Raw genomic sequence first — 12,809 nt, 5'->3', positions numbered from 1 at the left:
GTCCTACAAGCTCGATTAATATCCGCCCGAAAAGATCAGGTTTACGTGTCGATTAAGTACGAGAATATGATCGTTAATTAATAAGGCTACCAACAGCTCCTCTTTTTCCTTTAATAGTAAGTCAAGCTGAAGTAAAAAAGCGCGAGTGGATAAAATGGACACGCGAAGTCACTTAGGTATTTTCGTTTCACGCTCGACGGAATAAGAAAAAATCTCGATGATTTGGTAAGTGCAGAATGCAATATGGAACAATTGAAAGTATGATGTTTTATATATGTTCGTGTTTATTTGCTTTATTTTACTTTCGGAAAAACTGTTCACAGGCTACTTGTATTCTTTCCCAGGTGTTCCTTACGCTAATCTTTGCAAAAGTAACACGACACTTTTGTTCGTTTGTAACAAAATACTTTTGTCTTCCTTGAAAATGCGATAACATGAAACTTTTGTTTTTTGTTTGTTTTACGGCGGCATCGATGACATTTGTTTAATTTAATTAAGTTACGGTTTAAACTGCACGAAAGACGATTCTCAAAAACTAAAGAAACAAATCTAATCAAAAAACATATTTTTCGACAGGTTTTTTAAAACGCAGTACAGCTAGGATATTTGTTTCCTGGTTATCAGGTGTTCACGCCGAAAATCCCGGTGCAAGTTTTTGCATACCTAATTACGAAAGCGCTGTGAAAGTCTCAAAATCTAATTTAATTAATTTGCGGTTTTTACTTGCCGCCAAGAAGTCTGCAGGAAGCCTACCGCAAACACGCAATACAAGCGATGTTCATGATAGTTCCAGAAAACAACGTAGACTAATCTGCGCATGCGTTTGGTGTAAATTACGTTGAGTAGTACCACAAGGAGAGCAAAGGGTTTTCTGAAACAAATATATACGTTTGAGATCTTCATATGAAAGTAACGTAGATGTGCTCCAGGTTTTACCTGGGGGGTACGGTCAGGTGCTCCCCACCCCCAACTCCTCCACAAGGAATAATTAATTAATTGATATTAATTAATTAATTGGTGATTAAAAGTTTACACCATAGCGCCTTAGCGCGTTAGGGGTTTATCACACGACTGCCCACCAAACCATCACAAAAGTGCATTCTGCACTAAAAATGAGAAAAAGAAAGAGAGAGACTGTTCGTAGTCTATTAAATATGCTCATAAATCAAAGTGTTCCTATAATTTCTGTTATGGTTAGTTGTACCTCAGAACGTTACGAATGGAAACATATTGGTCATATTGTGAATTTGCTAGCATGTATATAATTTTTGTGCTATAAATACGACTTTTGCTTGAACGTACGTGTTGCATTGGATTCCATTTACCAAGTACTGGTGACAGAAGACATAACCACAAGGCAGATAGTTACAATGTTAACACCAATCTTTGAAATGCTATTAGTAGGTATAGGTGGTCTTGCTGCTGTTGTTGGGGTGGAAGTTGTACCATCATTACAGACTTCAGCATCACACTTGATGACACAAGTTCCTTTGCATGTTTGAGTGCACTCTTTCACAGTTGATGAGCAGGTCATGGTACACCGGCTATCACCACAGTCCTGTCTACACACATCAGCATCGCAGTTCATATTGATCACAGCAGACCCAAACCCGTCTTCAGACTGTGTGCATTCTCGCACACTCGATGAACAGTTCATGTTGCATGTGCTATGAAAGCAGCTTTGCTCACATCTGTCTCCGTCACATTCCATATTAGCGATGGAGAAGAGATCTGCTTTTTGCGTGCAGTTCTTCACTCCTGGTAAACACTTTAAGTTGAACTTTCCTGTCAGGCCTCTTTGTTCGCATGTCTCAACTGAAGACGAGCATGTCAAGTCACTGGTGAAACTTTTACCACTACTTTTACATTCCTGATTGCACGCTTTCGCGTCACAGTCCATGACTTGGCCATTCTTTGGTATAACTGCTACTTGATTGCAGTTGGTGACGTTTTCCTTGCAAACCATCCTCCCACAGTCGGCAACCCAACATTGCTGGTTGCAATCCTTTGATGTGCAGGTCGAAGAATTGCAATTGATTCTAGAACATGTTTGGTAGCAAAATTGCGATGGCTGGCACTCCAATGCATCGCACAGATATCCTTCCGTGAGATTGGCAGATGGAATGCAATCTTGACTGCAAGAGAACTGAGGTGACGTCCGTCCACAGGACAGTGAGCATGGAGACTGGGGACAAGATGTGAGATTCTGCTGGCATTGGTCATTGATTAGAGAAGTGCAACTTGTTACAGTTGTAACGTTAGTGGCACTATCTACACCAGCAATGCATGTCACGATAGCGACCACCACCAGAAATAACGTCATCCTTTGATTAAGTAACGCAACGTGACGAAGTGTCTGTCTCTAGTTAGGACTGTCCCCGGACAACTCGATAGAATGAGATCCCGCGAAAGATTCTGGACTCAGTACCAGTAGCTACAGAGGTAAAATTATTAATATGCACCCTTATTAACTAAGAACTGATAAATAACAAAATGTTTTGTGAAACATTTGAGAAGAAAAATAAGCGATAGGAAAATAGAACGACGTTTCGATGACGCCATGTCATCATTATCAAGTTAAAATTATAATACGGAGTTCAGGCTTATATAGTGATCTAGGGTGTGATAATATATTAGCATATTAAGATTTTAAATAAACAGTTTACGAAATGCTCTTTATTAGAAACATAAAGCCGAAACTTAAAACTGTTTATTTAAAATCTTAATATGCTAATATATTATCACACCCTAGATCACTATATAAGCCTGAACTCCGTATTATAATTTTAACTTGATAATGATGACATGGCGTCATCGAAACGTCGTTCTATTTTCCTATCGCTTATTTTTCTTCTCAACTGATAAATACAATGAAATAAATGGTATTTATTAAGTGCTTTGAACGAGCGTTTCTGATCCCACCACAATATACTGAGAGTTAACAAACCTACTAGTAAGGCAATGAGGTCACATCCGGAGTGAAAAAAAAATTGACCTCAAATAATTTGCTCGGGGGAATTGAGCCCCTGACCTTCAGAATTCATTTCCGTGTGCTCTACTACGAAAACATGGAGTTCTTTATTTTCCTTATATACTGAAATAGAAGTAAATTGCATAGATTGAAATACTAGTATGTGAAATTTTTGACACAGGTGAATGAGTACATCACAACGCGACCTAAGGGATTCCGGGGCACAACAATGGATCAAAATCAATCGTTGCACATTGCCTTCGTTAAAAAATAAATATCCGCCAGTTCATGAAAAAGAGCTTCAGGATCCTTCAGGTTCGTTCTGGCCATACCGTATATTACTTCATCTGTAAACAGTTGCATTTGCAGTGTCATCCTAGGAAACCCAAACATGCATGTCATTGGGCAGCAATCTGAGCAATTTATTACATCTTCTAATTTGAATATTCAATTCTCGCTCCAAAATCATTCATTTATCCACCCCCAGTAATTCGTGAATTCATTTCAATTCCCCCACTGATGTCATGTTATCAATTCTTAACCCCTTGCATTTCAAATGCTACATTCGCTTCAGTTTCTTTTAATAAAATGCCTCTGCGATACTCTTGACAAGCAGAACGTTTTACAAGTGTCAGCAGTTAACCTACGAGCTAGGTAGCACGCAATTTACTCTGTTAACCTTATTTGCTTAAATAAAAAGAAAGAAAGAACGGATAGGATGTCCCTTACCGTATCAAAAGTCATGAGAGGACAGCGTACTTGCTCGATCGTTTTTGCTGTCGTAACATCGCTCAAATATGTTGCGTGATCGACCTGCTATAATAATATGCAGAGCACGTAATTGGGTAAATACACATGTGATATTGGCAAGGAAACTGAAAACATTCTAGTCTCCGTTTTAGCCACCCTCGCCCTTATTAGTCTTATTAAGCCCTTCACCTATCCACCTCGCGCGGACCTAACAGCCCCGAGTCTGACCCAGTTGTATATAAACTGCCGCGGGGGAAGGGGGATGGGGGAGAGGGGGGTGCAATTGCATTTTGCGGTATAGAGTAACCAGCTTAGACTACACTGACATCTTCATCTTATATGGATTTTGTACAATACGAATATGTTTTAGCAGTCTCGGTGAAAAAAAAAAAAACGCAAAAAAGGCCAGGTTGATCCAGACGGCTTTTCAGCCTGTCTGCTGGAACTCAGTTGCAAAGCACTGCTAGCTATCTGCCGTGGAAAACAATTGCAAGCCGCGCTTTGCCTCCCTTATTTAGCCTGTATGAGAAGCTGTTCTAGAAACCCTTTCGATCGAACTAAAATTGCAAACACAAAGGTTTTACATGCGGGTAGAAATAAATTACTCAACAAGAAATCGCCGCCTAGAACACAAAGCAAAATATGCCAGGGTTATTAGAAAGGACTATTATAAAGGCGAACCTCGATTTGCGAACTTCTATAACGAAGTCCTTTCTTTAACAAACGAAATCCCTTGCCCAGTAAAAGAACAATATATGGAAAGCAATCACAATGTAACGAAACCTCGTTATAGCGAGCTACCATATTCTACCAGTCCCTTGGCCCTTCGTTATATCGAGGTTCCACGTACTGTACAAAGTATAACCGAAAGAGAGAAAGTATCGTGTTATGAATGTCACGCCACAATATAAAGCAACTTTTGTCGAATAAATGAAGGTCCAAGAAGAAATAATGAATTTAAGCATCTTTGCCAACTCTCCCGGATTCAGGCCGAATCTCCCGGTCTCCCGTACGGGTCACCAAAACTCCCCGATACGAAGAAATGTACTTGAGTTTTTACACTTCCTTTGGCCGATTTTGGGGTGACATTTTGACATATTTAGCGTTTCTTTGATTCTGAATCAGCGGGCCCTGTATTTTGCTATTTCATTTTGGGGGTCGAGAAGAGGTGTCATGACGCAGAATTGGCAATCTCCCGGATTTCGATGTCTTTTGTTTCTAAAATGCACAATGATTTTGAAAACAGCTGTTTCATCCTCCAATTCGGAATGGCCGATTCCCTTCTATGGAGCGCGCCTGCAGGGAATTAAGGTAGTTGTATTCATCGTTGCTAATGCACCTATCAATGTAAATCCCGCGGGGGGGAGTGCGGGCCAGGGGTGGGGATTTGACAGAAAAGTAAAAATTGCAGTCAAGTTCCCGAGGGTGGGAAAAATTATTTTTGTTCAAATGTACCTAAGAAGACCCACCCAGGGGCAGAATTTTAAAAAAAACTAACAAGTACAATTTCTACATACCTTTAGTTTCTGTCAATCCAACCGTTTCGGTATTCATATTGAAAACAATAAAAGGTCACAGACGTCTTAGATTTCCCTCAGGATTCCTACTCCAAATGTACTTGAAAGTAAAATATTTTTAAAATCGCTATTTTATGACTAAATGGCGTTAAAAGTGGCAGATAAATGCCGATGAAAAACTTAGAATCGTACCTTGCAATGAAGCATATGATTTCCAAAGCCACGAGAAGGAAGAACTTGGTAATCGCGTCTGAAGATTGGATCCAGGCGCTTCCCGGTCAAAGTCAAATGTCCCAACCCCCGGGACGCGACTCGCAGTCAAATGCCCGACAGAGGGGATCGTTCTTGTTGTCAAATCCCCTGCCTTTGCCCGCACTCCCCCCCCCCCCCCCCGTGGGATTTACATTGATAGGTGCATAAGACTCGCGCAATGGTGCGCAATGGTGTGGCACGGGGCAGCCGAAGAGGTCTTTTCATGAATTCGATCGGCATGAATGAATGCAGCCTTATGTTCTCTTGGCTTTTTCATCTGAGCCTGGGGGTCACTGAGCTTATGTTCTCTCTTTTTTTCCCCTCTGTTTCAAAACGAAGCGGGTCTAGATCTGTGTAAAACCTTTCCGATACGAAATTGCACCTGCGATTGGCTTTGCACCAGGCATTGCTTGGAAATAGAGACAATAGACAACTTGAAAATTATGTATTTACTTTTTGGAATGGAAACTCTTGTAAGACTGGACCTGACGGGGGTTGTTGGGTGGGGGGAGATTGGTTTCATAGAAAGTTGCGTTACACGTAAATGACCTGGGTCGAATCGAAAGCGAAACCAGTACACTGAAACAGACCGACTCTGGAAATATTTCTGATTCAGCATACGCAATACCATAAACACTGAGAACTTAGCACCGACGCGTTTGGTCTAAGACTGATGGCAGACGACTGGAGAGGAGAAGAGGGCCTTGATGGAAGGGATGAAATTCATAATGAGAGGGAACGGCTAGTTCAGCCTGAACAACAAACTTACTTGCACTTCCGGCATGGACGAGAGCCACAGTTTGCTAGTAGATACACTGGACTTATTTTGTCTGTTTTCAGAATTACCTTCTGTTCGCTTGGATTATGGGGGCATCAGGCATGGAACTGTTTGTTATAATTTGTGCAGCTCAAGCGGCTAGCCAGTTTTCTGTTGACATCAAGTGCCCGTACTTCGACTGCAGCCTCTATCAAAAATTCAACGAGACACCGCTTCAAGAGTTTTTTCAAACTAAAGAAACGTGCTTTACAATATTTTCTCTAGCAGCTCTTCTCTCGTATGTCATTTTCCTCTGTTGTTTTATCGCTTCCAGGCGTAAAGATTCAGCCGTGGTGTCGCCCTCTTTATCAATGACGGAAGATGTTGAGAGAACGGAGATCGTGCTGTTGTTCCTTGGTTTTGTTGTGATTGTAGCGTCCTTTTCAAGTGCGATAGTCTTGTTTTTCAACTGTCAGTCTAAGCTGAATCTTATTCAAGACAAGCTCATCACAGCAACTGCAATAGTAATATTCTTGGCGCATTGGGCATCAGTCAACACTTGTCACGTGTTTGCCATCAGTTCTTTAACTCTCGGTAAGTTCAACGTATTTATCAGTTTTTAGTAGAAAGACAGTCGTGTTCTATTGAAAATCCGCGAATCTGATTGGTTCTCCCATTGTTTCCTATATCACGATGACGAACACGATCGCGTGAATTGTTCTTTAGACGGTAAATATTTCTTGATTTTTTCACTTTACTTACAGCAAGGCACCCAAAAGTGTGACCACTTTTAATTTATTCACATTGTTTCGTGCAGATTTAATCCAATCAAAAGCCGTGGATAGCTTGCAGTTGACTTCTGATTGGATTAAATCTGCACGAAAGAATGTGAATAAATTAAAAGTGGTCACACTTTTGGGCGCCTTGCTGTAAAAGTAGTAAAGTTGTAGGTTTTGGACTGCAATCCTTTTAGAGTTTCTACGAAAACAATTAGACTACTTGGACTCGCTTTCCCGAGGGGGGGGGGGGGGTACTCCCTATAATGGTCTATACAGAGAGGCTCCGCCCGAAAGGGGTACCTTTTTCAGGCATCAGGTATATAAAAAGGTAGGGATTTCACAAGTTTAGGTATAAGAAAGGGTAGGAAACTCTGTCATTAAGATATTTAAAAAAGCCTCAAAATTAAATATTTCGAACAGACGCAACTTATGGCTGTATCGTCTTAATCTATTAAGGGCTACATAAAAATGTCAAGAAAATGCCATGTTTTGAAAATATGTCGTGTCGTCTAGGTATTTGATAGGGGTGCCTTTTTTCAATAAAAGGTATACAAAAGGGGTGCCTTTTCCTTCAAAATGGCTTATAAAAGGATAATAAAAAAGGTAAGGGGTTCGACCTCGGGGCGGAGCCTCCCCGTATAAAACTTTTTTGAGTGCCCCCCCCCCCCCCCCCCAGGGCCCGCTTACTATGAGCGATTATCATCTCGGTTGCGTCTCGTTGACTATTCGCTCATAGAAAACTCGGGCTTGTAGTCTAATTGTTAAATAAAGTACTTACATGCAAACACTTCTTCCTTGAAAAAACAGGAATTGCTTACTTTATCACTTTCATTCCGGAAAGAAAGCAAGAGGTAAACGTAACTCGCCCTTAATCCTGTGCCTGTTTTTACTGTTTCTGATTATATGTCACAAGACCAGGCAATCTCGTAGCCAGATTTTAGATCGGGTAACTACGCACTCTCTACAAAACCGTATTACCTTTTTTGGCGTCTTTCTTTGTGCTGATCAAACGGAACGCGGACTCTGGGGCTAATCGATTGCGAGCCAACTAGTGTTTTTTATTAAAACTGGCCAGGTTTCTGAACTCAGTCGGCAACGGCACTCTTAAATGCCAGGTGCAAATAAATATAGCAAGGACTACAATGTCTATTTAGAGACCATTCGTTTGATCGCATCAGAAAAACGGAGAGGTTAAAAAGTTACGATAAAAAACGTTGGTTCATGCGAATCTCTGCGTAGCTTGTTGGCTATAGTGACCCACAGTAGAGAGATTATATAAAGAAAAAACCTGTTAAAATAAAACATCCTTGTAAAACAAACACCCATTTTCTATACTTCAGGTACTTTAGCACAAGATGCTTTCAGACGCATCCGGGACGATCGAAACGGAACCCTCGATGACGTCATGAGAATTCACGAAGACCTATGTACAGTTGTTTTCAATACAGTATCAGCTTACAGCGTCTGGTTTGTGCTGCACTGGTTTACTTATGGAGCAGGAATTGTTGTAGACATCATATTAATATCTGAGGAAATCTTGACAGCCAATAATCCAACTCCTGCGGTGTTTAAGGTGTACATTTGCTTTTTGTTAGTTTGTTTTCTCTACGTGTTTACTCTGCCTTGTTTCTGTGCTGCAAGGATCACAAGCAAATGCTCCGGTAAGAGAATAAACAAGCAATAAAACGATCATTTACTAGGGTTCATCATGCTTTGAATCGTCCCCAGTCGTCTCTTATGATGAAACAGGTAGGACGCGGGGCATGATGGGAAAGTGGCCGAGTAAAAAAAGGGTCTCCCCTCCCCCCCCCCCCCCCCTCGTTCCTAGGACCCCTCCCGTCTTACAACTTTCTCATTGGAGACGACTGGTGGCAAGTCATAACATCTGTTGCTCGGAGATATTAGCTGTACAGGCTACTCTGAAATCCGAGGGTAAAAAACATGATGATGGTGATGATGATGATTATGCTTATGTTTCAAGTCTGGTTTTCGCAGAATCGCTGATGCTCGATGACGCTTTAAAAAAGGGATCCAGTTTGAATGCAATTTGGTGCGTTCCTTCCTTGTGTATTCGCTTGGAACAATGAAAATGAGCCATACAGAGAGATCATATAGTGTGCACGTAGAATGTTAATGAAAGACCAAAAAACTTACAATCCTCAATCACCAGCGTTTAAAACCAGTCTAACACTTTACTGTTGTAGAACACCCTGGAAAAGGACTTTTAAGTTTGAAAACTGGTAGTAACTTAGTTAACTTTTTACCTTATTGATTTTCGCGGGACTTAATGTTCGTGATTTGCAAAAATCGCAAAATATGAGAGCCATTTTTTCGACGTTTTTGCTTGTTTACAAAAACGTTATCAAGGGACTGTTTTAATTTCTCAAGGGATTACTTTCCGCTGTGGGTGATCACTTGCGATCTCGTGAAAAAAAACGTGACTTGTCACATTTACAAACGTTATATAACAATTTTAAAAGTGACATGTCCGCTTTCTTATCTCAACGCACGTGTGTCTGAAAGGCGATCTATAAAAAGAACCGCACAAACAATGGATGCGTAACTAAAACACGAATAAATAATCACTAGCACTTACATCGTTTAAAAATTACAAACGTCAAAAATAAACCATACCAAAAAACTCGCTCTTTTCAAAGATATTATTGAAGTTAAAACAAATGCAAGAGATGGGGGCTTCTTTTAGCTTAGGAGCGGTTAAAAATTAGGCCAAATTTGGTCGCTACATGTAAGCGCAACTCTATTTCGTCATCAGCCTAGGTCGTTAGAGACGTGACCTCGCGTTGACAGGGAATGACAGCAATGTTGCATGAATCGGCTTTACAACATGCGATCGTATCTACGCAGTTCGAGTGGAATTTCAGTCAAAGACAGCAAAATTCTTTCGTTTTAATCTTCAAATATAATTCGAAAGCATTCACTGTATATATGGCTTTTGTTTAATCCTGGGTCTTGATATCCGACCCTCGCAGAGCCTAGACAAAACGCAGCTTGAGTGTAACGATTTGTTTACGCCCCAATTATATGCGCAATGTTTTCTCCGACAGTAGTCGGAAATATCCGTATTCTTTTTCGTGCTTTTTCGTGGAGCAATCGTAACGATACGGCCTTGAACACATTGAACAGCGGTCTACCTATAACAATTCAAATATGGCGTCGCAAAAACAAAGCGTCGAACGCATATTTTGCTGTTTCATTTGCTAATTTCGCTGCCGTAATCGACTGCCTCGAAAGGTCCTTGCAATTTTAAAGTATAGAATTGTCAGATCTCGGTGAAATTTGCACTGTTATTTGTGTAATGTTAAGGAATATGAGTATAAATACCCGGCGCGGACGAGCCATTTTTGACAAAATTATATGGCTGCATTTCCTCCGCGAAGATAGGAAATTGTTAAACTAAACTACAAAGAAACTGTAATGATAAGTTCGAAGAACAATGCACAGGATAAACCTTCGACTCATACTTCATGCAAAAACGTCGACATCTCGAAGAGACTTTGATTAATGGTTTTAACGTATTTAAGTCATGCAAAACATGCCCGTTCCACTTTCCCGAAATTAAATTCCCGCGAAAATAAGTAACAATAAATTAAATATCAATCTTTCTTAATGAATGTCATACAGTGCAGATTTTGTTTCATCATATAGGTTACCAGACTTGGGATATACAAGGAAACAATATGTCCGGACAATCAAAACTAATTACATTGCTGAGTAGAATTTGAATTGAATTGCTCTAAAAATTGTTGGTTTGATTTTTGTTTTCTAAGTGGCCCGCTCCGTCAGAGAAAAATCGAAGAACATCGAGTTAGTCTGTGTGATCCATGTACCAAAATCTCAATAACTATCTTTAAATGCCGCTACAAATAAACAATTGAAATTCATCTCGTGACTAAATCATGATTTTGATGAGATCACATTACAGCAAGGCGCCCAAATGTGTGACCACTTTTAATTTATTCACATTCTTTCGTGTAGATTTGATCCAATCAGAAGTCAACTGCAAGCTATCCACGGCTTTTGATTGGATTAAATCTGCACGAAAGAATGTGAATAAATTAAAAGTGGTCACACATTTGGGCGCCTTGCTGTCAATAAATTAACAGTGAAACAGAGGGGAATTTTTTTTGCAAATCCATTTCCTGGATTAATTGTCAATTGTTTGAATTCTATTCCTTTAGAAATCTAACATCTGTGCTACTCCTTGGCTCCTGTAACATTGTGTTACATTAAGTTTCTTTTTCTTTTTTTTTTTTTGAAGGAGTCTACGAGAAAATAAACTGCACCACATCTGATGACTGGAATGAAGGCCATCCGTTCAACGAGCGTCGTAACATCTCTTTGTTTATTTCCTACGCTAAGGACAGGCGTTGTGGGTTTAAAGTTGGTAGAATCACGTTTAACACTTCTCTCGCCTGGCTTTCCTTTTTCTTTGGACTAACAGCTTTGCTGTTTCACTTCTTCTAAGCCACAAAGATGTTGTTGAGCTACATAGCTCAGTTTTGGTTAAGATTCTTTTGGGCAAGTTTATAGACTGAGCTGGAGGCGAGGTGCCTTAGCGGTCCGTACTCCACACAATATTAAACAATCATGGTATTAACACAGGCACCACAGGTTCAAGCTAAGTTAGTCTAGTGTATTTGTAAAAACCAACTAGTGCTCTCATGCAAATCCTACAGGCTAACCGGAGCACTAGTTAGGCTAACCAGATCCTGGCTCGAATCCTGACCCGGATTGGCTCAAAGTTTAGGTATTCTCAGTTCAAACGCGACGTAGCCACTTAGAACACTCTTATATAGGCAAGATCACAGCGACAAACCAATGAAGAGTGCCGGATTTCTTTTAGACCTGGATCAGTAAAAATCTTGAGATACCGTGAATGATCTAATAAACGCCCACTTTCAAATAAACGCCTCGTATCTAATAAACGCCTCCCCTAAAGTGTAAAGTTTGTATTAGACGCTCCCCTCTAATAAACGCCCCGTGTCTAATAGAGGCCCCCTCCGAGAATCATCTCAAAAACCAAGGAAATGCTCCTCTGAGTAAAATCACGCAATATAGTTAGCTTCTTGCTTGAATCGGACCTCGAAGAGGCCAACAACGCCAACATGGTTGACCCATACCTCTCAAGTCTCACGATTTTGTCGTGAGACTCACGGTTTTCACTTCAATCTCACGATGAGAAACAGTAATCTCACGGTAAACAGAGTAACAAGTCATTTGATTAGCGCCTGGTTTTAGGACTTTTTTAGTTATTTTTGTCCGTCAGTTGATCAATCTCCCGGTTTTTACTGAAATCTCCAGATTTTTTTACCTCAATCTCCAGATTTCCAGTGCTTTGAGGTTGAGAGGTCTGTTGACCCCGATGACGATAAAAAACATTGATACTAAACTATGAACGACATCTCTAGGTTTTGCATTAGTGCAGATTAGCTTACTCTCCTAGTCACAAACTCTGTTTTGTATCTTACTCTGCTAGCAAACTACGCATCCTACTTGTTTTGTTGACATTCAGTTTAACTTAAATAAACGCCTCTCTCTTATTAACGCCTTATATCTATTTAACGCCTCCCCTAGGACCCCTTAAATTAAATAAACGCCCCGGGCGTTTATTAAATCATTTACAGTACTAGAAAATAACGGTGAACTGATCCCCATGGCAAAGAGAAGAGGTTGAAATAGAAATAAGGTAAGATAAAAGACAAAGAGTGCAATATATTTGCACATATATTCTACTCTTTTATGTGTGTTTGTTTTTTTTTTTT

At 40.2% G+C, this 12,809-nt stretch overlaps 1 protein-coding gene and 1 pseudogene across 2 annotated transcripts; one reads left to right on the top strand and one right to left on the bottom strand.

The window, feature by feature from the left end:
* Window positions 1-1,114: 1,114 nt before the first annotated feature.
* LOC144643094 (uncharacterized) lies at window positions 1,115-6,377 on the bottom strand. The gene is made up of 3 exons (XM_078502233.1): window positions 6,260-6,377; window positions 3,701-3,787; window positions 1,115-2,434 (listed from the first exon to the last, which is right to left on the bottom strand). The coding sequence occupies exon 3, from the start codon at window positions 2,321-2,323 to the stop codon at window positions 1,322-1,324; it is 1,002 nt and encodes a 333-aa protein (XP_078358359.1). The 5' UTR covers window positions 2,324-2,434; window positions 3,701-3,787; window positions 6,260-6,377; the 3' UTR covers window positions 1,115-1,321.
* Window positions 4,594-12,131, top strand: LOC144643093 (uncharacterized; annotated as a pseudogene). The gene is made up of 4 exons (XR_013568853.1): window positions 4,594-5,047; window positions 5,651-6,841; window positions 8,367-8,687; window positions 11,306-12,131. The product of XR_013568853.1 is annotated as an uncharacterized LOC144643093 (transcript).
* The last annotated feature ends 678 nt before the right edge of the window (window positions 12,132-12,809 follow it).

The sequence above is a fragment of the Oculina patagonica genome, chromosome 2 (genome assembly GCF_052425735.1).
Source record: "Oculina patagonica isolate OP01 chromosome 2, crgOcupat, whole genome shotgun sequence".
In the NCBI taxonomy this organism is placed as follows: domain Eukaryota; kingdom Metazoa; phylum Cnidaria; class Anthozoa; order Scleractinia; family Oculinidae; genus Oculina; species Oculina patagonica.
The sequence above is the reverse complement of the archived record's forward strand: the minus strand, read 5'-3'. Positions and strand labels throughout refer to the sequence as shown.